The 25,128-nt window shown below is 36.7% G+C and overlaps 2 protein-coding genes across 6 annotated transcripts in view; both read right to left on the bottom strand.

The window, feature by feature from the left end:
• Positions 1–10,758, bottom strand: part of bdnf (brain-derived neurotrophic factor) — a 40,290-nt gene extending 29,532 nt beyond the window's left edge. The window contains exon 1 of one of the 3 annotated variants that reach the window (XM_028443283.1): positions 10,696–10,758. The gene's annotated coding sequence lies outside the window, so the exon portion shown is untranslated. The remainder of the gene's footprint in view (positions 1–10,695) is intronic. The other 2 variants (XM_028443290.1, XM_028443293.1) reach the window with 2 other exon arrangements.
• Positions 10,759–16,750: 5,992 nt separating this feature from the next.
• The window catches only part of kif18a (kinesin family member 18A), a 29,525-nt gene continuing 21,147 nt past the window's right edge, over positions 16,751–25,128 (bottom strand). Inside the window, exons 15-18 of one of the 3 annotated variants that reach the window (XM_028443115.1) lie at positions 20,336–20,717; positions 18,566–18,658; positions 18,371–18,471; positions 16,751–16,941 (exon numbers count right to left, since the gene is read on the bottom strand). In XM_028443115.1, the coding sequence (XP_028298916.1) occupies positions 16,835–16,941; positions 18,371–18,471; positions 18,566–18,658; positions 20,336–20,717 (683 nt within the window). In that variant the 3' untranslated portion in view covers positions 16,751–16,834. The remainder of the gene's footprint in view (positions 16,942–18,370; positions 18,472–18,565; positions 18,659–20,335; positions 20,718–25,128) is intronic. The other 2 variants (XM_028443116.1, XM_028443114.1) reach the window with 2 other exon arrangements.

Raw genomic sequence — 25,128 nt, forward strand, 5'->3', positions numbered from 1 at the left:
TTATAAGCTGAATATTGTTTTTTTTTTTTAATCATTGATGGAAGAAATGAAAGTGAGAATGTGAGTTTTGAGCATTGTGTGTGTGTGTGTGTGTGTGTGCGTGTGTGTGGCTTTAAACAGTGTGTGTGTGTCTCAAAGATGATACAAAGATGATACATTTTGAGTCTTTTTGATGCATTGTGTTCCCGGAGACATGCATGTTATTTATCAAACAGACGCTTCAAACAGGAAAAGCAGTTTCCTGTCCTTGGACAGAGAAGTTCTCTGTGTGCTCTCATCAATCCACCATGTATATCAGGGAGGGGCTTGCAAAAAGTTGGAGGCGGTATAGTGAGTGGTGCTGGTTGCACGATGTCTTAATCTTCTGGCATTTGTACAGCGAGTTTTAAATGGGGAAGAAAAAAAAAAACATCTCCAAAAAGTGAGTGTGGTTTCAAAAGTTTTCTTTAAATTAAAGGTGGAGGTAGGCAGGAGAACATTTAATTAACCTCTTTCTGCAGAAATGCAGCCCACATACAGCTATATCCATGGTAACTCTTCATTTAAGAGGGTGTGCATGAGGCTGGCTTTTCACTTGCAAGATGACTAAAATACTCACGAAATAAACTATTTAAGGTTTAAGTCTGAAAAATTTAAAATTTTGATTTTGTACATATTTCATATTTTAAATGTTTTTTGAAATAATAATAATAATAATAATAATAATAATAATAATAATAATAATAATAATAATAAAAGAAAAACAGTGATAAAACAGTTTTAACCTGTTTTTTTTTTTTTTTTTTCACGCAGCAGGTTTCCCTCAAGAAGCATGTTAGTAAAAACACTTTAAGCTCACCATGCTCATTGGTGGATTGTTTATTTAAAGTAGCAAAAGCTGAGCTGACAAGTGCAAATCAGTAGTTTTTAAAACTCAAACAACACTAAATTTCCAACCTGAAAAGGCTAAAGCAAAGACAGGAGGTGATAAAAAAGAAAGGGAAGACAGTGAGGTTTGGGTTGAGAGCAGGTGGGAGATGAAGTTAGGAGTCTGGATTGAGGTAGTCCAAGAATGTTAGTAGATATGTTAGAGTAGAATAAAGGAACCAAGCAAAATGAAAAGAAGGTGAAAGACCCTTAAGGAGGTTTATAGATGCAGTAATGTGACACTAGTGATTGTATAGGCAAATGACTTGATGTTGTGACCTACCAGAAAAGAATAAGTGGAATGGAGAGGAAAATGCAGACAGATGTTAGAATTCGAGAAAAGTCACTTGGCTTTCCAAATTTCAGGAAGATATTATAATCAACACCTAAACAAAGTTTTTCCATTTAAACAGAAATACAGGCATTTAGGGGCTGATGATACTGATATTGGCAATTTAAAAAGCTGATGTCCGACTTATCAGCGGATAAATCAGGATATATGGAACATGAACACAAATTCTTATAATACCCAAAATATGATTCAAAACAAAGAATCAAATTACACCTAAATTATAATAACAAAGCTTAATTTGTACCACTGTCAACAAGTACTGTAAAGACACTGATAAATAAAAAAGGCAAACTTGTGCAAATTGTATTTTCGTAATACAATACAATTAAATAAAAAATATATGAAAAAATTTCACAAATTAATTTGTGCAAATCTTAAACAGGAAAAAGATAAATAAAACAACGCAAAATGTAGCTGTGATCGATTCATTGGTTGAGCTATTGAGTGATTTCGATTAATCTGCGATACCTAAAATCAGCCCGGTTAATTAACCGCACCAATGAATCACTTGGGCTCTAAATAGATATAAACTTTGACCTAAAACACCTATCTTTGCACTTAAGAAGAAGTGATTTATTGTCATTTGACAGCTGAATAATTATTTGAAGGTTGGGAATAATTATGTTTATTCAGTCAAATCACTGAAGGCAAATCTGTTTGTTTGAGAAGGTGCTATTAAAATGACAAAAATGAAAGAAAGCTGTTACAATCCAACAAGCATCCGAAAGGTAAATTCATGTGTACCAGTAAGAAGAGCTAGATTCATGACTCTGTTGTCTATGTAAAATGCATACACACATCATAGTGCAGAGGGAAGGTATAGTGATGTGACCTCCCACGTTAAAGTTCTCTTAAATATTTCTTATATAACAGATCTTTTTTACAGTTGTAGACAAAATATCATTGTGTAGAAGATCAAACCAGACCAGATGATCAACTGTAAGAATAATATCTTATTTAAAACGGGGTAGGAAAAATGATTTAATGGTGTTATAGGGAAAACACAAAGATTAAACCAGAAAATGAGCTGACCAAACCTCCAATAGTTTACATAAATTGACTTTAAAATTTCAGCAGTTCTGTGTATAACATCACAATAGCTGTGACAAAGAAAACTAAATATACATTGGATTGAGTCTTACAAATAAAATAGTATTAATGAAGATCAAAAGAAAACCCCAGAGGCTATATTAGGACAATTACTTCAACATTTAGTCATTTCTCTCATGATAAATTGAGGATGTCAAAGCAACTCTGTTGTGCAACCCTAAGCAGGTGCAACAAACAGCAGTGTGATGCAGAGGTGACTCAAGCAGAGCGTGCACACCCACACAGTCCAGAGAGGAGGTCTAATCAGGCAAAGCAAGTGAAAAACCCCTGTGTGGGTGTAACATGAGCGTGGATCCAACTTTATTTGAAATAAAACCAATTAGGCCTGAATAAAAACTTGTAGAATGTTTTTTCAACATCAGGAAGGATAAGAGGTCGAAGGAGCAGGGAAGCGATGATGCCTCTTTATCCCTGCAGGAAGTCTACCTGCTGAGGGAAAAGGGCATCCCATAAACCAACCGTGTGAAAAAAAATCATGCATTTTTTTTTTTTTAAATTAATGAGCAGAATGATTGCTCAGTTAATAGTTTCAAACTTCAGCACTGTGTGGGGTTTGGATGCTGTGCAGAGGGGATTCCCCAACAGAAGCATTAAATAAAACAAATAATACAAGTTATTTTGCTTTTAGCATAAAGTTTAAAAAGAGACAAATGAAGTTATCAAATCACTGCCTGTTCAAAGGGGGATTATTTTACACAGAATTATTTAAATGGAAACTACACAGAATAATGGGCACAACATGTGATTAACTGAAGGCCTAAGGGACAGTTACAACCCTTTGGAGCACATGTGTCAAACTTATGACCCGGGGGCCAAATACGGCCCTTTGAAGCATTCATTTTGATCCGCAGGAGAAAGGAAAAATGACAGAGAAAACATGATTCATTTTGTAAATTAAACTCAACAATATTTGCAGCGGCTCACAGTTTTCTCGATACTTATATAGCATGATTGTAGTCATTTTTAATATTAAACAGTTGAATACATTGAAAATTCTTACAAAATCCTTCATTTTTCATCAAATTATGACATATTATTTCCCTAAATTAAACAGAAACTGGTAACAAAATCTAAAAAAATTCAAGTAAGGATCCTGTTGGAACTGATATCTATCACTTAATGCTTGGATATTGTCAGTTTCTTACATAGTTTGTATTTTATGTATACGCAGAAGTGCAAACTATGGCACAATAATGTTGAAATTACTCGTTTTCCCGCATATAATCTGTGGCTCACTTGAGATCAAACTGCTCCTTATTTTGCCTTTTCCTCCCCCAGCTTTAGAACATTCATTTTTGGACACAGTGTCCCATGCTTATATTACAATGAGCCTTTTCTCATAGTTATGTTGGACATAATGAGCACCATATATGAAAGTAACTTAGTGAGTTAGTAACAAGTTACTCCAATATGACCACTTTATTCTTTCACTATCGAGTAATCTAAAGTATTACTGTTTCTAAACCAGTAATCACATTAAAACGTGCTTATCCAAAGCACTGTGAGTTACTATTTGTTGTGTCCTTTTCCTCACGTTTGCGTTAAGTCATGTTTTCAGCATGAGGACAACTCACGTGACACATACAAAAAAGACTATTTAAAAAAAAGTTAGAAATTAAAAAAGTATTCTTGGGTGAAGACAAGAAAGACTGTCATTTATTCTTTTTTTAAAAAAATAAAAATAAGTATTTTTTTTTCTTCAGGTAACTGTTTGTCAGGAGTTCATTGTTGATGTTACTGTTAAAAAAAAAAAAAACAAAAACAAAAAAAACTTTGTCAGTTTTTATGTTGAGGCGGAGGAGGGTTGTCGGCAGCTGCTGAATGTAACTAATGAAGTAACTTGTAATCTAACTAAATTCATTTTTTAATCAAGTAATCAGTAAAGTTACTACGTTACTCTTTAAGGGAGTCATCGTACAATCAGTAGATTACTTTATCAAGACAACTGCGGTGAGCACACAGTGGTGCACGTTCAAACACCAGCAGGTTTGGGACTTTAATCCTGTCTCCATGGTAATCTGTTTAAGTAAACAAAACAACAATAAAAAAATAAAAAAATATCAGCATCTTAGAGGTATTTAGTGCCTGTATCACAGATGGGTTAAACCTGAACACGGTGAGGCATGTGAGTCACCTACAGAACAATAATATATAAAAAAAAAAAATGCCACTGCTTTCTCAGATTTTGTAACATTCAGTCTGTAAATTTAGATTTTTACTCAGCAAACGACTTCAGTAGACTTTGCCAATGGTAAAATGTTTATTTGCAAGGCTGCCTGTTCATACAATTCATTCTCCTGAGGATGAGTCATCACTCTATGTTTGAGGTGGGCTTTGGATGAACTCCTGGAGGACAATGTGGCGAGGCAAAGAGCACTGCTGAGCCATCATAGACATACTGATTTTCTGTCACATTGTTTCACAACAGGAGACATTAGACGGGGAAGGAAACTCTAAATCTCTCACATGCCTCCTCTACCTTCACCGCTGCACAGGACAGCAGATGAATGGAGCAGGTAAGGTTTGCATTATCAGTAAAACACAGATTAAAGCAAATATGTGATCATGTACATTAATATCACAGATAGGTGATATTTTTGACCCACTCATATTATCGGTTGACATCAGTATCAGTTTTTTTATTTTTTCATACCAATATTCATGCCTGCATTTGCTGTCTTATGTTGACACTACATGTCGAGCAGGGTTGGGGTTAATTAAAATTACAGTAATCTTTTCTGCTCAGAAAGTCAATTACAATTACTTTCTCAATTACTAAAGTTCAAATTACAATTAATCACGATTACTGAGCCTGAAATAATTAACCTAATAAAAGTGAACCTTCCTCTTGTGTTAGCTTTCTGTTCTGTTAGCATCTATTATGGTCTTAAACTTAGCTGTAAAATACACTAAAAACAAATATCAATCATCTAATTTCTTTCCTATCTATTGGTTACTTTGTTAGGCTTTCTAATCCAAAAAAATATAGGTTTTAATATTTTTTTTTGTGTCACTATACCCCTAAATTATTATTTTTTAAAATGGTAAAATGTGAGAAAGCTTGATATGAAACACATTTTAATAATTAACTACATACGTGTAGAACTGTACATAGAACTGTAACATGGTTCCCCGGTTTTGTGTTACATTATAACTGACCATTTTTATAGAATTTCCATGGCAATTACAATTGCAAAATCAATTATCTAAACTCAATTACAATTCAGTTATGATTATGGCAGCAACAGATTTTTAAAATTACAATTATAATTGCACCATAATTGTAATTAATTATCAATTATGTGTAACTGGGCCCAACTCTGATGTCAAGCAATCTTTTTTTTTTTTTTTTTTTTTACATGAAATAACCGTTTAACTGAAACATTACCAGTCCTTCTGTTTTTCCCCCTCAACAATATTGAAAAAACAATATTTGGTTTTGTTTAAGAAAATACATTAATAATAAATATATCACTTTTCCCTTATTGAATTTCATTTGGATCATTGGATAGCTGATCCAGTTAACGACCAATATCTGGCAAAGAGGATATTTAGTGCTTAATGGAGGTTAACGCTCTCTGAGTGATCTTTTATTTCTTATTTTACAGAGATGATGTTTTTTGTGGAATACATTAAGTGGGGCATCACATTAAAAGTAGGCATAACACATTATTTCATGGATATATAGCTGTATATATATATATAATGTCACCTTAGATAATGTTGGGGGGAGGAGATCTATATCAGTATCGGCTAATGCCAGAAATCTAGACTAATTGATGGACATTATCAGTTATCAGCAAACGGCTAATATCGAACATCTTTGCTTAATATATTATAAATGAGCCCAGGTTTGCACAACTTCTTATGTTCTACTTTTTTCGGAGCGCTCTTGTATTTCTCTCATTCAAATATTATATTCCAAGAGAAATAGAAGCTGTTACTGTAGCTAAGAGTTCCTCAGAATAGCAGAATAGTTTGTGTTTTTAACATAGCAGCAGCACAGAAAGTCACTTTGTGTGTGTGTGTGTTTTGTTTTTTTACGTGGCTTTTATTTTGAACCCTGGTTCACACCAACTTACCAAATCCAAGCAAAACACAAAGGTGATTTATTTTTGTAGCGACGTAGTGCTGCTGAATACCACATGTGGTGATCAATTACAGCCTGTTAGCTCATAGTTTGCAAGGAGCGCCCATTTTCCTCCACTCTCTTTAATAAACAGCCCATTTATGATGACTCAGTCAACAGTAACTTAGCCGCACATTAATGCAGTGGCCTGTAAGTTAGTTAGACTGGGGATTCACTCTCTCCTTTTCTTTTCTATGCTGAATTTGCATGTTCTCCACGTGTCACTGTGTGTTATTAGACTAAAGGATAATTTATGATCATGTGTAGGATTCATCTGTCCCTGTCTCTCTCTACCTGAGCCAGATAAACATACAAAGAGCATTAGATAAAAAAAAAAAAAAAAAAGATTATTTTAGCTTCATTCACTTTAAACTTGACTGACATTTGTGTGTTTAAAAAAATTGGAAAATTGCTGAAAATACGCCAAAAATAACTTATTTCAGTCTGTTGGAAGAACAGCTGGGTGCGTGCCCACTACTGTTATTTATGAAATCTGGTTCTTATCTGATCATAGTTTCAGTCCTCATAATCTTCCGATTAAAAATGAAATTAGCCTTAGTTTAATCTGAACTAATTCTATTTCCAGTCCATTTCCATTCAATTACATCCACAACAAATAATGTAAATGTGAATTTACTCTTCATTATCAAGCCCCACCCTCTTCCTCAAAATTAGCAAGTGATTGGATTACCGATAAAGTGGTTCTCTTTGTAAGTTTGACTAGTTTTTATTATGCTGAGGAAAAGGCTGAGTCATTTACGTAGTTTTATTCAACGTGCTATTGTTTGCATGTGTCTAGAACAGGGATGGGCAACTCTATCACAGCAAGGGCCACAAAAATATGATGGTGTCTGATCCGAGGGCCACATGATCAACATTTACGTCAGCATTTAGAATAATGATCAGAGCATTAACACAGGGGGGGAAAGGGCTTTGTCTTTTTTTGTCTGTGGTGTCCCTAGTTCTTAGTCATTTTGTGTGTTTTAGGGGACAGTATGTGTGTTTTTGTTATTTTTTGTGTCCTTGTTTTAATTTTGTGTATTGTTTTTGTTATTTTGTGTATTTTTTGTTGTTGTTTTCTGTATTTTCCTGTCATTTTGTGTAATTTTAACAGTTTGTGTGTCTTTGGAGTTATTCTGTAACATGTTGTTGTTTGTAGTCATTTTGTTTGCTTAAGTGGTGGTTGTGTCTGTCTTTGTTGTCATTTTTTTTACGAGTCATTTTGTGTATTTTGGAATTTCATATTTGATATTTTTGTGTATTATGTTGGGCTTCATATTCCTTCCAACTTCTTGAATTACAATTTTTGTGGATTAGCTTTTGGAGCTGCAAAAAATGCGACTGAGGGCCACATGTGGCTCCCGGGCCACCAGTTGTCTATATGTCTGGTCTAGAATTTGTCAGGTTGGAATTTTTTTTTTTTAAAAAACATGTTTTTAAATTGTTAGTAATTGTTTAAATTACCATGGCCTCCACACACATTGTTAACCACTCTTTGAGTGGCCATTAACCCTCCATTAACACTACACTAAGGTTAATTTAAATGTGTAGACGCAGAGAATGATGAGGAGGAATCAGGGGTGGAACTTGAGTATTAGGTGTATTTAATGATAGAAAAAAAAAAAAACTAAAAAAAGAAGAAAAAGAAAAAATATAGCTGCTGCTCAGCAGTGGTTGGGGCCAGGCAACTAAAGACATGAGCAACAAGAAGAGTGTAGGAAGATGAAAAAAGGTGTCATTCTAATGTGAGTCATCATTTGAGGCTTGAACTCATTATGTCTGTCAAAAGAGATGTTGCTCTATCTCCCTAAGTTAATTAGCATGAGACAGCTCTGTGGTTCATATGTTTAAAACGTTTTCTAGCTTATTATGGAACTTGGAAATCATCTGTAGCTTCACTAATTAAATAAACCAAGACAGCAGCTGTTAGCGATTACATCTATCGACAATGCCTCTAACATTTTGTCATTTTAAAAAAAATGAACATTGAAAATGTATTTAGCAACATATGTTTACATTAGTGTTTACGGTCAAACATGTTGATGCACTGTCGGCTCAATTTTTGATAAATCAAAAAAAAATCTGTGTAGACAGTTTTTGTTGGACAGTCTGAAAATCATCTCTGATACATTAGACGTGAAACAACAAAGGAATACTGACTGTTACATATAACACTCAGTCTCGATATACCAACATTCTATCCGTACATAACACCCCTCATTGGCCAGTTTAGGTCACGTGATTAAGAAGCTATGTACTTGTACTTCTGGGGTACGGTTCTAACCCTAACCCTATTGATACGTAAGTTTCTAAACTACGTTAAAAACTAACCAACCCCTAACCCTAACCGTAACCATAACCATAACCCAAAACTACGTTACGGATTAACTAACCGTAACCCTAACCCTAAACTACGTTACGGATTAACTAACCCTATTGATACGTAGATTTCTAAACTACGTTACAAACTAACTAACCCTAACCCTAACCGTAACCCTAACCTAAACTACGTTACAAACTAACTAACCCTAACCCTAACCGTAGCCATAACCCTAACCCTAAACAATGTTATGGATTAACTAACCCTAACTCTATCCCAAACCTTTTGAAGTGGATTTGAATTTTGTATGTATATAGCTTGGTCAGCCATTTTGTACGTACGGCTAGCCACTTCGTTTAAGGTATAATGCTAAGAAATGTCTCGGTCTCCTCTTCTGTCTACACGTACCGCGCCATGTTTTCTCGGAGAGAAGTGGTCATGTGACCAAGTACGTCACGTTCTGTGACGTGTATTTGCGGATGAAGTGTTTCCATAGCGCTTTTGCAACACATTTCAATATCGAAACGTTGGAAATTCCTCCTCGTGAAAGCGGGGTGGGGGTTTTTTTTGCGACATTGTAGTGTTTTTTTTAGAAATTCAGGTGTTTCCATTTACAGTTTTTATTGCGCTATTTAGATTTCACGCATTTCCAACTTACTCATTGTTTAGACACTCCCTAAGTAGATAGAGAAGAGCATATGTGATAAAGAAAGAAAGAAATAAGGAAGAGATGGACTTCTTAGTCTTTCAAAAACATATCGAAAACCATTCAAGATAATCACAATCTTGTGATAAATAGGAATGTCTGCAATTTTAAGGAAACTTCAGAATATTTGGTTTGTAATTTCTGGAATTTTCGTGAGGATATTAAAACTTTAATGAACTATTCTACATTCTGAAGCTTCAGAGATGGTGATTATATTGTAGAAAGGTGGTGGCACCTTGCTCACCTGAGCAGCTCACTGTCTCTTCCCTTACAAGATTTCTCATTAGCCTCTGATAACAAGCCACAAACCAAATTAGGGAAAATGTTTAGTTTTTCAAATATCTTCAATGGAAAGATGGTGCAGTCTGAACCTGATAAAATACTTTTTAAAAGAAAGCTATTTTCAAAAATAGAAAGAAAGAAAAACAGATATAATAAGGCCTTCTTCTGATACTTTTCAGAAGTATTAGTTGTGAAAACATTGTGCTTTGAAAATTAAAGAAACAAATAATTCCCACAAAACAAATTACCAAGCCAGAACGCGGGTTGAAATAAAAGCACAACAACCTTTTCCTTCTTTGCTGATGGAATTGCCAACGACCAGCTGGCAACTTCACCGCCACCCACTTTTGGGTTCTGACCCATAACTTGAGAAGCTCTGGCCTAAACTGTCAGTGTAGCAGAGTACCAGCACTTTGGCTTGTTTGTGACACTGTCTCCAATCACATAAACACTCCTCCTACCGCGGTTCACAAACTCTGCGTCGTGGCCCAGCACAGGGCCATATGACAGTTGATAAAGCCCTCACTGAAAAATAAAAGAATGGGCTCGATCATAATCAGTCTACATTAACAAACATTTATGTACAATGTTTTGTCATCAAATACATTTTATGCTCTTTTTTCAGATGTGTATCAAACAGTTTACAATGCTTTTTACTGAGGTTTTGTTAAATTACGCAAATTAATTAAATTCAAATATAAAAGTTGATCCACACTGAACGCATGTGTGAATATACAGTATATGAAAAGTTTTAAAATTTGACCGAGACAGAAATTTGAACTCAATGTTACAGTGATGCCAGTTATAAAACACATGATTAAGGTCAATTTTAACATACAATCAAATATTTGAGGTATTTCCATTGACAGTTTGAAGAAACAAGGACTTACCTGCTTCACATGTACCCCTAATTGATAATCTCACGTCTTTTCCCTTGCTTGACACAATGCGACACAGTTCCTGGACACAAAAGTCTACTGCGTAAACAAGAATCTTTCTGAACCTGCTTTACATGTCGCATCCCAGGAATTTCCATAAACCCCATTTAAACATTTGCATTAAGCATCACAGGACGGGACGGTGAACAGGAGCTTTGGCGGCTTTCTCCCAAGTCTTAGAAGTTTGTGGATTTTTCTAAGCAAACAGCCTACAGTCTACAGATTTATCATTGTGTTTCATGTTTTTCAAAACTGGTATATCCATGGTCCCTGTAGTGGTTTAGGGGTAAGCACCGTGCATGCGGGTCCTGGGTTTGATTCGTGAGACCTCCCTGAGTGATATTTGCATGTTTTCACATGCCTGTGAGAGATTTCTCCTACTCCAGTTTCCTCTCCACCGTCCTAAAACATGTGTTACTAGAGTTTGTAGAAAGTGAACAGTTGTGTGTGGCTGTGATTTCTTTCTCTGCGTGTCGACTCTGAGACTGACTGACGATCTGTCCGAAAAAAACACTGCACTCCCCGAGTAAGAAATGAATGAATGGAAAATCCAACCTGATTATCACCTATAAGAAGTGCGAAGGAGCTTACAACGATTAAATTAAAGCTGCTGGACAAGAACATTTTATAACAGATAAATCCATAGCGTAGGATTCATAGATCAATAAATCCAAGCTGAAGAAAAATCGATGTAAAAGGTTGAGATTGCAGCACAAAAGTTTGTTTTGTGTACATTCTTGCACATTGCATTTTGGGATGTTGAGTCCCATAAACAGACGCATAGAGGTGTGTTAAGTTGAGGTCTTGTTTATTCAGACAAGGTTTTTCAGGTAATGTTTATCTCCCGACATGTTTCGACTGTCAACTGCCAGTCTTCGTCAGAGGAATTCTACTGATCACCTTTGAAGTTTCACTTGACTTCCATGTAAATAGTTCCAGCGAGATTCATGTATTTGATTTGCACCACCAATAAAACGGAACTTTCCTGCAGACCAGGTCCTTCCCTGTACGCCTTTGCACCTATAACGCATTTTGAGGAGCTTTTCTGTGGTTTCGGACATTTACCCGTCGTAGTGTTTACCGTCCGAGTGCCTCCAATATGGCCGCGCATCCGGGTTACTGCCCAGAACGTGACGTAGGTGAAAACCCTCTATTAGCCGAAATCCTCTGACAAAAACTGACAGGAGATAAACATTTTCTGAAAAACCTTGTCTGAATAAACAAAACCTCAGTTTGACATACTTTAAAAAAAAAAAAAAAAAAGACACAATGAATCTTGCTGAACTATCGCACAGAAGTGTGTTTATAGTTCATTCTTATGTGATTCCTTGTCTTTGTTTGTCAGTCAAGAGGACAGTGATTTGTTTAACATCATCATTGTTCTTGTTTATTTCCGGAATTTGTCGTAATATCAAAATGAAGTAAAATCTCCTATGCAATGGTCAGTGGAGCTAAAAACAAACTTTCAAGCAGTAATCTCAACCTTTTACATTGCTTTTTTGGAGCAAACGTTCTTCGATTTATTGATCTACTAGGCCTACGCTACGGATTTAAAGATTAGAATGTTAGGAACTTAAACAGTCTTTTGATGCAAAAATGTTTTAGTGCCTGCACCATCGTGTGCTTCAGTATCTCCTCTTTTACTCGTTGTTTTAAGATGACAGGTCCTCCAGTTAGACCGGAAATAAAACGTCAACAGCTATGACATGAGGTCTTACAGGAGTCGGTGACATTGCAGACGAGATCACACAATTTGCTTTTACATGTATGAGTTCGAGCTTCTCCTTCTTCACATGCGCCACACTTTAAGTCCATCTTTGAAACACTTCTTTTCTTTTAAGGCCATAGATCATTGGCTCTGTTTAGCAGCTTGATGACATTTGTTGGTGTGGCAGGTTAAATGCTGCAGCAGTTTGAAAAATGAACTGCTGATGTTTTATCTGCTGCCATCGTCTTTGCTTTGAGCCGCATTGTCTCTGCTCATCATCACTTGATTGTGACTGTGTGTGAGGTTCAAGCAGGGTTATTATCCTTAAAATAGGAGGCAAATAAAGAAAGGAAAATATTATCAAATATGTTGGTGATAAGATAATTAGTATAAGACAGCTACATGTGGCCACATTAAACATTATATTTAAAAAAAAAAGTGCCGTCTCAAAGGCGAGATGTCGTTAAAGTGATTTTTGTTTAACAATACAGAAATAGAGATAACAAGTTTGTGACGCATTTGCACAGGAGTGTGTGTGTGTGTGTGTGTGTGTTTTCGTTACTTACAAATGACACCACATAGCATGTAATGTCTTTCAGGGAGGCGAGATAAAACAATGGGTCCGACATGATCTGAGATCCTACCTGCAGTTGCTAAGCAACACCCACCTCCAACCTCTCAATCTGTCCCATTGGTCAGCAGGAAAAACGCACAAGGCGCCTCATTGGCTAAAGGAAAGTTAATAAACTTTAGCCAAGACCTCCCCCCCCTCACACACATACACACACACACACAATGAAGAGATTCTTGTGAATGAGAGCATGAGAGGGTGTCTGTGCTTGCGCAGTACAGTGCTGATATATGCATTGAGCTCCTGAGCTAAAAATAAAGATCACACTGAATGCTGCGCTGCTGAAAGTTGCAAGACAGAATTCAAAGTGACAAGTGTGGTTCTCTCCAGATGGGGCAATAAGGTCCCAACCTCATGATAGATCTAGGACGTTTTTTTTTTTTTTTTTTATGTGTGTATTTAGCATTATATGCTTCTAGGAGCCTGTTCACAGACACTCCACATTTGATCTGTGTAAATGAAAGGCTTCACAGGGAGCTCCCAAACTGCTTTAAACATGACTCAAAGTGGCATTCATCTGTTTTTAATCCAACCTGCTTTCCTTTAAGGCTATTCTAACTTTATATAATTTCTGACAATGTTTTATTTCCTCAAAGTCAGTATATTTCAACATGCAGTCTCGAGCTATGGTTTTCTCAAAGTACATTGGTCTAAAAACATGTATAGTATGTTTCATGGAGTGAATGTGTTTGTTAGCCCTGAGATAGAATGGTGGCATGTGAAGGCTGAACCTTTCTTACACAATGAGTTTACTGGGAATGACTCCAGCCCTTATAAAGAGTATATAGAGGGTAGATGGGTTTATAGGTTGAAATGAAAATAAAGCAGTTTGTGTGTAATCTATAGCTGGTAATGCTTCTCTTGTCTTGAAAACGTAATAGTTATTTGCGTGCACAGTTAATTCAACTTCACTTTCACTTTTAATTTAATTTATCCATTTATAACAAGTTAGTTGCAGAGTATTTGTAAGAATTGACTTCAGAGAAAAGAGGGATGGCATTAACAGACCAAAAAGATTGTTTAAGTTACAAACAGCCTTGTGAAAAAAGTAGTTTGACTCATGCATAGACAGTAGACTCAAGACTATAAACCATATTTAATATGTGCAATTCGCTGACCAACCAATGTTTTAAACACCTTTGGTCTTTTAGTGGAGGTACTACTGTATAGACCCTTTGACCGTTTGTAAACAATGTGACGTATTTTGTTGGGCGGGGCTTAGCCTGGAGGCAAAACCACAATTGTCTTTGTTTTTTCTGAGCACGAGTGTTTGCTGGAAGCCTTTAAACTGTAATTTACATCCACTAACGCTATTCCTCCTATTCTGGCACCCAAACACACAACAAAGCTGTAACATTACGAGCCTCCACAGTCTTTAGCCAGCGACGTTTCCTGCTTTTGCCTCCAGCCACGTCACTCGTGAGCCGTTAAGGGGGCTATAAGAAGATATTTTTGTTATATTTAAAAAAAAAAAACAAGGCAGCAGACAAAAGGTGTTACATATTATATAAGAAGTACTTGGTGTAGCAGTCATTCATTTTTACTGTAGATTTAAAAAATCTGAGCTTTAGATAAACTAATTCAAAATTTGGTTCAGATGAACACCTATATGTTTCAAAGCTGATTTTTTGTTGTGAAACTTAAACTTTCCTCTGCATTCTTGATGGACTAAAGCAGTGGTTCTCAAACTTTTTTGGCTCAAGTACCCCCTTTCTCTTATTTCCGAATCCAAGTACCCCCTTTGTCCGACTACAGCATTTTGCTTAGAAAACGATTAAAAAACAACTATAAGAACATAATGATGAAATGAACGAGCGATAACACATTTTAAAAGAATCTCATTTTGCAAATAAGCGCAAAGAAACGGTGTTAAGTGCAGTGGTTCCTAACCTTTTTTGGATCGTGACCCCATTTTGATATTGAGAATTTCTGGCGACCGCAGACATTTTTTACACTTAGATATATATATATTTACTGCATTTTAGTTGAACTACATTTATATTTGACAAAATGAAAGTATAGAAATACAATTGTTTAAAATGGTTCTTTTTGAATTAAAAAAAGATTAAATAACTTCAAAAATATGTTTTAATGTTTTAAAAATCTCAGGTGACCCCACATGTGGTCCTGACCCAAGGTTGAAAAACGCTGATTTAGTGGCTCCTGATTAGATGTATTTCAGTCGTTTTTTTCATTTCCGGTCATCTCACGCCTGGGGTGGTACCAAGACTGACACTTTATTTTTAATTTTCCACTTTCTCTCAAGTACCCCCTGTAGTGCCATTGCGTACCCCTAGGGGTACACATTACCCCCATTTGATAAACAGCAGACTAAAGAATGGGTCACTGCTGGGCTGCGGTTTTATTAGCTTTATTTCATACTCTGTTCATACTATGGATCCGAAGGCTCACATACATCACCCATTATAAGGTATACAGGGAAATGTAGTTTTCAAAACATACTGTAGATTTATGAGGAATTAAAAAAACTGAAAACAAATGACAGTTGATCTTTTCTACTTGTATGCAGTTAGACTAAACAAAATAAAGCACACTTCTGATGAGTCACAAAAACCTGAAGACTATTTTTCACTCACTTCAGTTTAATATAATGCAAATGTTCATCATTACAATAAAAGGGGCTAGTTGATACAATGACAACCTCCACCTGAAAGGTGCTCCTAACACATTAGCGTTCTCACCACCTTCTTACTGCAGTGGTGTCACCCTGAAGATGCTAAACTACTGCTCGAGCATTATTCCACCCAATGCAGTCAGCATAATAGTATTTACATGAATATTTTAATAATAAATAGAAAATGTCAGCGTATGAAACATAATAATTCAGATTTCAATTGTGACAAACTTTTGATATTTTTCAAAGATTTCACCTAAAAAGCAAATACCCCAATTCAGCCACAAGATGCATTGCATAAAACTGCTTTTACATCCGAGTCCACATCAACCTTGTACAGATTTAGCTAGCATGAAACCAAAAACTATATAAAAAATTATAAATAAAATAAAAAAAGCCTTCAGCTTTCTTCTACTGAAAAAGGACTGTCTGCATGTTATCAATTGCAGGCCCTGTTTTCTGAATAGTTTGTACTTCAACAGGAACAGAGAGAGAGAGTCTCTGCGAGGTTAGTTGAATTTTTCTTGACAGTATTTTTCACTTTGTCTGAGCCCATTTGCTCTCCCCTGTTTGGTGCTGGAACATCCCGTAACTGAGACGTCATTGAAAACACATCCATTCACAACGTGAATGTCACAAAAAAAAAAAAAAAAAACAGATGTTGCTTTTTTTTTTTCTTCAAGATATCTATTTATTAAAAACAGGCACACATTTTGTTACAAGCAAAATTTATAAAGAAATATCAACAGCTTCCTTCTTGTTAACTATACAAAACTGGGGGAAAAAATTATAAAAACAGATGCATAAAAAGAGTATTTTCATTAGCTGCCATGGGAAACTTGGAATAGTCTTTGTTGAGAAAATTGTTTAAAGAACATTATGTACACTGACGGATGTATTTTGTTTGTTAGTATGCACATAATGGTTTATAAATGAATTTAAGAGTTTATATACAAGTCAAGAACTCATCAAACAACAATCTATGCTGATGACAAGTAGCTCTACATACAGTCAAGTATAAAAAAAACATGCACACGACAGCAAGTTTTTTTTTAATCATGAACAAGGACGGACAACGATGACAGTGTTCTTAGGTTTTCTGGTTTTAAAATCATCTTCACAGGCGCTTAATTTGTTTGGCTCTTTTATACAAAACGGGTTCAGACTTCTGGGTCCCTGAGCTTGAACTGCTCCAAATGACTCGGCGCGGCCTGTTCTCAGAGCCTGTAGAAACACAACAAACTGAACTATGATAACAGCAGGCGGTAAATGTTACAGCACACTTATCACCAGTGTTGTGCTAGTTACTGAAAAAAGTAACGAGTTACCGTTACTAGTTACTTCATTCACAAAGTACAGTATTTTTCGGACTATAAGGCGCACCGGATTATAAGGCGCATTATCAATGAATGGGTCTGACTGTGTCTATTTTCATACATTAGGCGCACCGGACTATAAGGCGCACCGGTTTGTTGTTATTGTTATTATTATTATTATTATTAAGATGCATTAAGCGAAATAAAATAGTCAGATAAGTCAAACTTTATTCAACTCATTAAAAATAACTCTCAACATTGTTCAGGTTTAACACGTAAAATACAGAATACACTCAATTTTTCAGTTAAGTATGTTGAAGCACAGTAGTTAATTTCATATATAAAGCGCACCTGATTATAAGGCGCACTGTCGATTTTTGAGAAAATTAAAGGATTTTAAGTTTGCCTTATAGGCCGCAAAAAATGGTAACTCAGTTATTATTTTGATTACTTAACCAAAAAGTAATGCGTTACTGGAAAAAGTTACTTTTGAGTTACTTAGAATTAAAGTATGTATTATTTATTTTGGGTAATTTGTATCCATATTAATGCTGTAATAATATAATAATCCACTGTTGATCAACTGCTATAAAACAACCATAAATGATGTGCATATAAAGCACAAAACAGCTGCTCCAAAATTAAAACAGTAAATTTTTCAGCCTTAGCACAGTAATGTAAAGTAAGCTGTGCATATTCCAGGTGCACATTCTGCTGTTGAAAATGCTTATAAAAATAAATGTGGAAAAACTAATTCACAGCATTTTTCTCAGCTACACAATGCTAAACAAATCAGGCTAATGAGCTGCTGTTAGCAGTGACTCAGCAGTAGCGACAGGCTGCATATTTACAACAACATACCGTGCAATAGTTTGGCTGACCTGTCCATGGATAACAGTCACAGTCCGTTAAAATCTAGCTGCAGAGTTAGCTTAGCTTCACTGTTGCATCTTTTGGAGACAAAAATAATGCGCGTATTTCCACACTGAGATGCTCGTCCTGCTCTCGCATTGACTCGCCATGATTGGCACACGTGATGTAAACAGAAATATGCTGACAATGCTTCTTCTTCTAATGTTTTACCGTGTTTGGCACGACATCCCGCAAGAATATGTAGCGCCACTGTAAACAGGAACTACAGTGCAGCTAGCAAAGTAACGGACAAACGCAAAAATATTGTAATGGTAATGGCGTTATTTCTTTAGAAAAATATTGCGTTACAGTACTAGTTACTGTCAAAAGTGACGTTGGGGCGGTACAAGTAACGCGTTACCGCCCAACACTGCTTATCACTAAGTGTATACTTCAATGTTTCATTTTCTCTTGGTAAACATTACCATTGAAACGTTGCACTCTAGCTGGCCTCTGAGTCACAGCCAGGTCTTTCTTTATTCGCTTCGGTTCAGAAAGACCCTGTGCGATTGCTTCTCCGATGCTACTGCAACAAATAAAATGAAAGGTTTTATGGTGTTGAGGTCATTCTGGAGTGTTAGTACTACCATACAGATACAGATAAGAAAATGAAACATTACCGGTTAAATTTACGTTTTCCTTGAGCTGCGGACGTCATGTTCATGTAAGTGGGAATAGCTCCTCTCACGTCCTGCAAGGGAGGGCCAAAGTTTCTGCAAAGCAAAGAGGTAAAATAACCACATATGAACTGCTGGAATCAAGCAATTAAACACATGGTCCCAAAATATGATAATCACACTGGTGTGGTTTTAAATGGTGTGTTTGTGTGCATGAATCTAAAGTGGGTCATGTACCTACGTCAAAACATTTGGATATGGAAATGTTGTTCTTTCAGATAATCCTAAAGCCATCGCAGCTCCTGGGAGGAAACTAACAAATCAGCCCTTTAGGATTGTGCCTGTTTTTTTTTGTGGATCTCATAAGTATTTTGTCTTCATATTTCAGTCCATCATCATGTTCAGTCCAGGAAACTTCCCCTTGATGGCAGGGTTAGAGCACTGCTCTCAATCCCTCGCTTTCTTCGTCTTTGGTGGCCATTTAGATAAATTTACAGTAATCTTGCACATAGGTGGTTTCAAAGCTAAGGCCTTTTCTTGCTATCTAAATGCAATGTGTTCCTTTGAGATTTGACGAAACCAGTTTCTGGACAAATCTGTTATTGGGTGCAAAGTGCTCTCCAAAAGTCTAGCTTTACTGGGATTTATACCATTAAAGGTATTTGTGTTGACTGCTTTTGCAGATAATGGGAGCATGTTTTAGTTAGCAATATTATAGCAAATATTCAGTGGTTCTCAAAATGTATTGGCTTAAGTACCCCCTTTTTGTTATTTCTGAAACCAAGTACCCCCTTTGTCCAATACAACATTTTGCTTAGAATACTATGAAAAAAAAAACAACAACTATAGAGTATAAATAAACTCACTTTGTAAATACAGTAGGTAGAATGAATCAGTGTTTAGTGCCTCCTGAATAGATTTATTTTCATAGTTTTTATCATTTCTGGTCACTTCCATCTAGTGTGAGCCCAAAACTGATCCTGGTATTTTCAGTTCATGTTCTAATTAAGATCACTTCCATCATCATTAATATGATTTGTATTTTAAACTAAAAATAAACATTATAAAACCTCATTTTCTATGCTTTCATTTGTACCCCTGTACCCCTGTAGTGTCATCGCGGTTGAGCCAGCTCAGAGGACTTGAGGCTCTTGGTGTTCCAGTCTGAAAAACTCGCTGCATGTGAAAATGCTTCATACTCTTTGCACACGCGTCTCCGTCTCGTTTTAAAGGGGTTTAGAGGACTTTGTCACTTGTGCGTGCTTTAGGTTGCATCCAGGCAGAGATGAAAGGCTTTTAAAATAGCTTAAAAGATTGAAGGGGAACTGTGTCGTCTAATATAAATGCGTATGTGCACAAACCAGAAATTTCTGCTCTTAGATATATTTCACATTGTGTTACCTGCTATGAAATGAAATGATCAAAATTAGTGATGCAGGAATCACAATATGAGAAACTGTTGTTAGACATGCCCCAGATTCCAATTCAGAACTTGTATCACTCTTTTCTTTTTTCCCCTCCGTCGATTTACTGAAATGATAAAAACTGTGGCACAACTGCAGATCTGTAAGATAAACTGATCAGCCACTGTATTAAAACTTATCTCTTCATCATGGCTTCTGTTGTGTAAGGAGGAATTTAGTCATCAAGTGGTTTGTTGGAACGTGGAAGCAGGGAATTGGTAATGTAACAAAGGGCTAATTATGAAAATGTCTCCATCAGTGCAGCTCTTTTTTATCTTCCGCACACTAACAAAAAAAAAGAAAACGTTACCTTTTAAAGAGAGTCTCGTGCTGCTCGTTGGCCTTGGGAAGAAGTCGTTGATGACTCGGTCCTGGGAAGTCTGAAGGCTTTGATGCGAGAGAGGGACTCACAGGGCCAATGACAATGGTGGAGTTACATGCAGTTTGTTCATCGTCATCAATGACATCAAAGGTTAGGTTTGAATCCATAGTGTTGAGAGAGCTCGATGGCAGGGTCCGAGTGTGTTTCGGGGCAGGTTCTGGTGTGAACTGGAGGGGGACCATGCCCTCCTCACACGCCGGAGTCCTGGCCAGAGTCTGTGGTGATGGAGGTGGGAGTAACAACGTTAAATTTCTCTTGGTGGGCATTTTCTGAGGAGCTTTCTGTGCCTCATCAGTGTGACTTCCTGCATCTAGAAAAAAACAAAAAGAAGCAAGATTTCAGTAGAAAGCCTCAGTTACCCAAAATGGCAGAGCAAAGGCCCCAACTTAAACAAACACTCAGGGGAACAGTAATTGTGATTCTTTTTGCTGAGAGTGCATCTGTGAAATGCTTCACTGGTTCAAAAGAAAATTTGAGGTAATTTTTTTTTCTTCGGTTCCGCATTTTTTGACTCAGTTTGATGTTGTGAGCACTTGTGAATTCGCCCAACATTGGTTATCAATACTGATTAAGGCACTTCAGTACAGCCCTGGTCGAGCCCAGCTTTAGATTTGCTTACCTAGTCAATTTTTTTTTTTTTTACACAATCCAATACTTTAGATCTCAAGGTTTTTCAGGAAGGAGCTGTATAAGAGATAATTAGTTTTATCTAACAACATAACAGAGTTATGAGTTTCCTTATCAAAAGCCAAACATGTGAGAAGCCTAGCTAAGCCAAACCGGCTTGAGAACCCTGCAATAAATCAAAATGGGAACGCCCCAGTGTGCTACTTCTTTTATCCTGCCTTTACTTTCTATCTGCACATTGTGTACCCAGCATTTATTGCGGTGGATGCTGCGTGTGTTGCTTCATGTTGATGTGTGTTGCATGGCAGCCATTATTTTTGCAGCGTTGGTGTTTGCTTACAAAATGAACATCATCGGTGCAGCTGATACAACTTAATTTCAAAGGGATGCTGTTATCATGCAGCAGTGTGTTTTCACTGACATGATGGACTCTTAGCAACTGATTAAACCTCGACAATCGCCATGTTTGTCAAGCAATATGTTATTAATAGCAGTTTTATTGCATGAACAAGCAATTAACCAAAAGATGTGGGTGGAACTACTACGAGCATGAATTTCCCCTTTTAGACTACTTCCTGTTCCAAAAAGATTAACAGAGTCACAAAACTATTGGTCAGAAACCGTAAAAGTTAGCCGACACTTGCAGATGGCAATGATTTTAATCCAGTGCTTCAAAAATAGTGTGAGGATTTAAGTTTTCGCTAATGTGTGGTGGTGACCATTAAACATTAAATTTTTAACATAAATATTTTTTTTTGGGGTGATTTATAGTCTCATCTTCATTGTTTTCTACTTTGTTAGGACAAAATACATAATGGCATATTTTAATGCTTGATGACGTTACTCATGGCTCATTCAGATGCAGGGGCAGCAAGAAAAATGTGCAGATTACAGAGGAGAATGGGGTTAAATCCCATGTCTGCATCACATTAGGATCACTATTACATTCATGGCATTTCCTGCAGAGGCGTGGCTTGGGTTAGAGAGGCGGCAAAAAAAAGGAAAAAAGCCAGCAGATAAAGGGAAGTGCTAACACTAAATGCAAAGATGAAGATCTGATTTATACACTCCCTGATTTATCAAATGCAATATTTAGCAAAAATGAGTCAGACACCATGTGATCCGACATTGATAGATGGCCCTTTTTCAGAAGCAGAGGAATCGTCCCTGGCAATAAATGGCAGCAGAGTTCCTTCAATCACATATTTTCGGCTTGTAGGGGATTAATACATGCATGAGTTGCTATTTCTGGTGGAGGCTATGCTGAATTAGGGTCGCCTGGTTGCTGCTGCTGGTTTTTTATAGCGCGCCTTTTCTGGTTGGTGGAGCAGGGGAGTTTACGTCTGTTGACGTTTTTTCCTGCCCTGCTGTGGATCTGCATTTTCATGAATGAAGCTCAAGAGGGATTGGGAGGGTTAGACGCTAGACAGGGGGAGAGAGAGAGGGAAGAGAGAGAATGAAAACATTTACGGCTGGGAGGAAAGAAAAGAGGGAACAGAGGAAGGGAAAAATAAATAGGTTTCAAACAGATTTTTAAATGATTATGAGGAAGCTAAAAATCAAATGAAGGCAGGGCTGACAGGATTTAGAGATCGAAGACTCAACTTGTATTCAGTCCGTTGTAGACAGCAGCAGAAAACTATAAATAACAATGTACAAAAAAAAATCAACAATGTGAAATCCTGAAACACACAAAGGGGGTGGGGTTTGTGTGTGTCTACAAACACTAAATGCTCTTTGAAAACTGCAACCCTCTGTGAAACGGTTAAATCTGATTGGCTTTTCAAACTGCAGGGTGGGGCCAATTCTCATAACATACTGCAGTGACTACCTTTAAAAGCTGAGGAAGCAGTCAGGCTCTGACAAACAGGATAACATCAAGGGAGTTTGCTTTGTAAGAACCTTATTTTCAGAAGCATGTGTACTGCCTTAAATTTACAGTTTAAAGTGGACCAACTGCGTGCATACTGCATAGTTCAACACTCTGCAAGAGTGTGAAGGACATGTGAAGAAAATTAAGTGTAAACCAGTGAATACGCACAGGTATGGGTTTAATATAGAGCCAACGCCATGGCAACATGATGCATGTGATATAAAACCAGTGACACATGCTGCCAGTCCCCAGCAGGAAAACTTACTTTCATGTTGGTGACTAAAACTGATCACAGATCATTATCGTGCACAAGGACCATTTACAGGTACTGTTTGCATATACCTGGAAATAGTCTTCATATTACACTAAGACAGGTCACAATTCATTACATAACAAAAAGAGAAAAAGTCACATTCACAGTTATAGTGAATGTGATATAATGAATCTAACAGTTTTCTAACAGTAGGAATAAACCTCAGACTTTGGCGGATTTAAACTGTAGCCCTGTGGAGGTAGTAAGATTAAACCTAATACTTCCAGTCCTAAAGGCTTTGCATTACACACAGAATCAAGTCCTCTCACTTCCTTTTTGTCCTCTGCCCCCTTGTTTAGGTTTGGGTGTGAGATGCATTGTTCCTGAACCCCATACTGTGCCTACAGGGGCAGTCACTACATCTTTAAATTATGATTCAGACCACAAACAGGACTGAATCATAACAAAACCTAACCGCTAGAACGGACATAGGCCCGTCTACAAACATCGTATTTACAGACCTTGGAGTTGCTGTTAGCTTACCAATAAACGGGATGAAATTTGTCACCTTTACAACAAGTGTTGACTAGGCCACTGGGAGTGAGGCTCAAGGCCAAGGCAGGCTGACTTAATAACACTGTATCATGTTTTTCTGCAGTCAGTGCCTTCTCCTCGCCCTTCTCTCTCTTCTCTGTTTCAGGTGTCATGAAGCTGATGATGGCAGTTCCTGATCTGTGTTTCACGACTCAACTAGTCTGAGACACTCTGATGTTCCATCTCTCTATCCTGTTCTGTTGGTCCTTCTGTCCATTAACCCCAACCAGTCACAGCAGATGGCTGCCACATTGGAACATGGTTCCGCTGGAGATTTCTTCCTGTTAAAAGGGAGTTGTTTCTTCCCACTGTCACTAAATGCTTGTTCATGTGGATCTTGTTGGGTTTTTTTTCTTTCTTATTGTGAATTTTATATTTTGATAAGCTCATTGAGATGACTTTGTTGTAAATTGCACTACACAAATAAAGTTGAGTTGAATTTTATCATCTGTTTTGGCTTTACCAATTAATGTGTTTTCATAAAGATGCACAACAATTTATTGTTGGCCTGGGTTGAACAAATTGCGGGGCAAGCACACATACTAATAAGTGCATGTAATGACGGGAAAAATGCTGTTATTGTAAAAATATAGTGATGATGATTTCCATGTACCCTCTGAACTGTGCTCATGTTACTATTTATTGGGAATCCCTGGAATCAGATATTCTAAGAAGTGTTGGAACATATGTAAACGTGTGTCTTAGTTTAATAAACATAAAATTTAAAGCCCATTCATCTGTTGGTGACCTTTCATTGTTAGGGGACATAAGAAAAAAGTAATGATTTCATTTAAATTTTAGCTGCAGTTTTCATAGTCTGGTTATATTTCTCTCATCACATTGAAATAAAAAACACTATCTTATATTACACACCTGTTTGATGATGCCTAATAGACCATCTCATCTGTTGTGACTTTTATGCATTAGCTAATTACTTTTGGGTAAGTTGTTTGCTGAATCTTTGGGGTAATTAGAGGAAATTAGACTATGCTAACCAGGGGAGTTAAACATACAGGCCGTGGCTACAGAAGAGTGAAAATAATTAGACAATAATTATCATTACATAACAAATACCTTGTTCTACCGTTTGAACCATCTATTTGAAGAATTTCTGATCTGTGGGGTGAACTACAAAGGTACAAAAAAATTATTCAAAATTACAAACACACTATAAAAAAATAGAAAATAATTCTTGATTATTTGGTTTGGTTGAGAGCTTATTGGTCCACATGAAATTAAACTGAGGCATATGTGACCCATCAAATAAAATGGCCATTATACTGGTTTACAAACTATTGTGGGAAATGTTATCTGATGGAATATGTAGAAATTTTACACTTTTATATATTTGTGGGTGAGGCAAGAATTTAGATG

This window comes from Gouania willdenowi, chromosome 3 (assembly GCF_900634775.1).
Source record: "Gouania willdenowi chromosome 3, fGouWil2.1, whole genome shotgun sequence".
Classification (NCBI taxonomy): Eukaryota; Metazoa; Chordata; class Actinopteri; order Blenniiformes; family Gobiesocidae; genus Gouania; species Gouania willdenowi.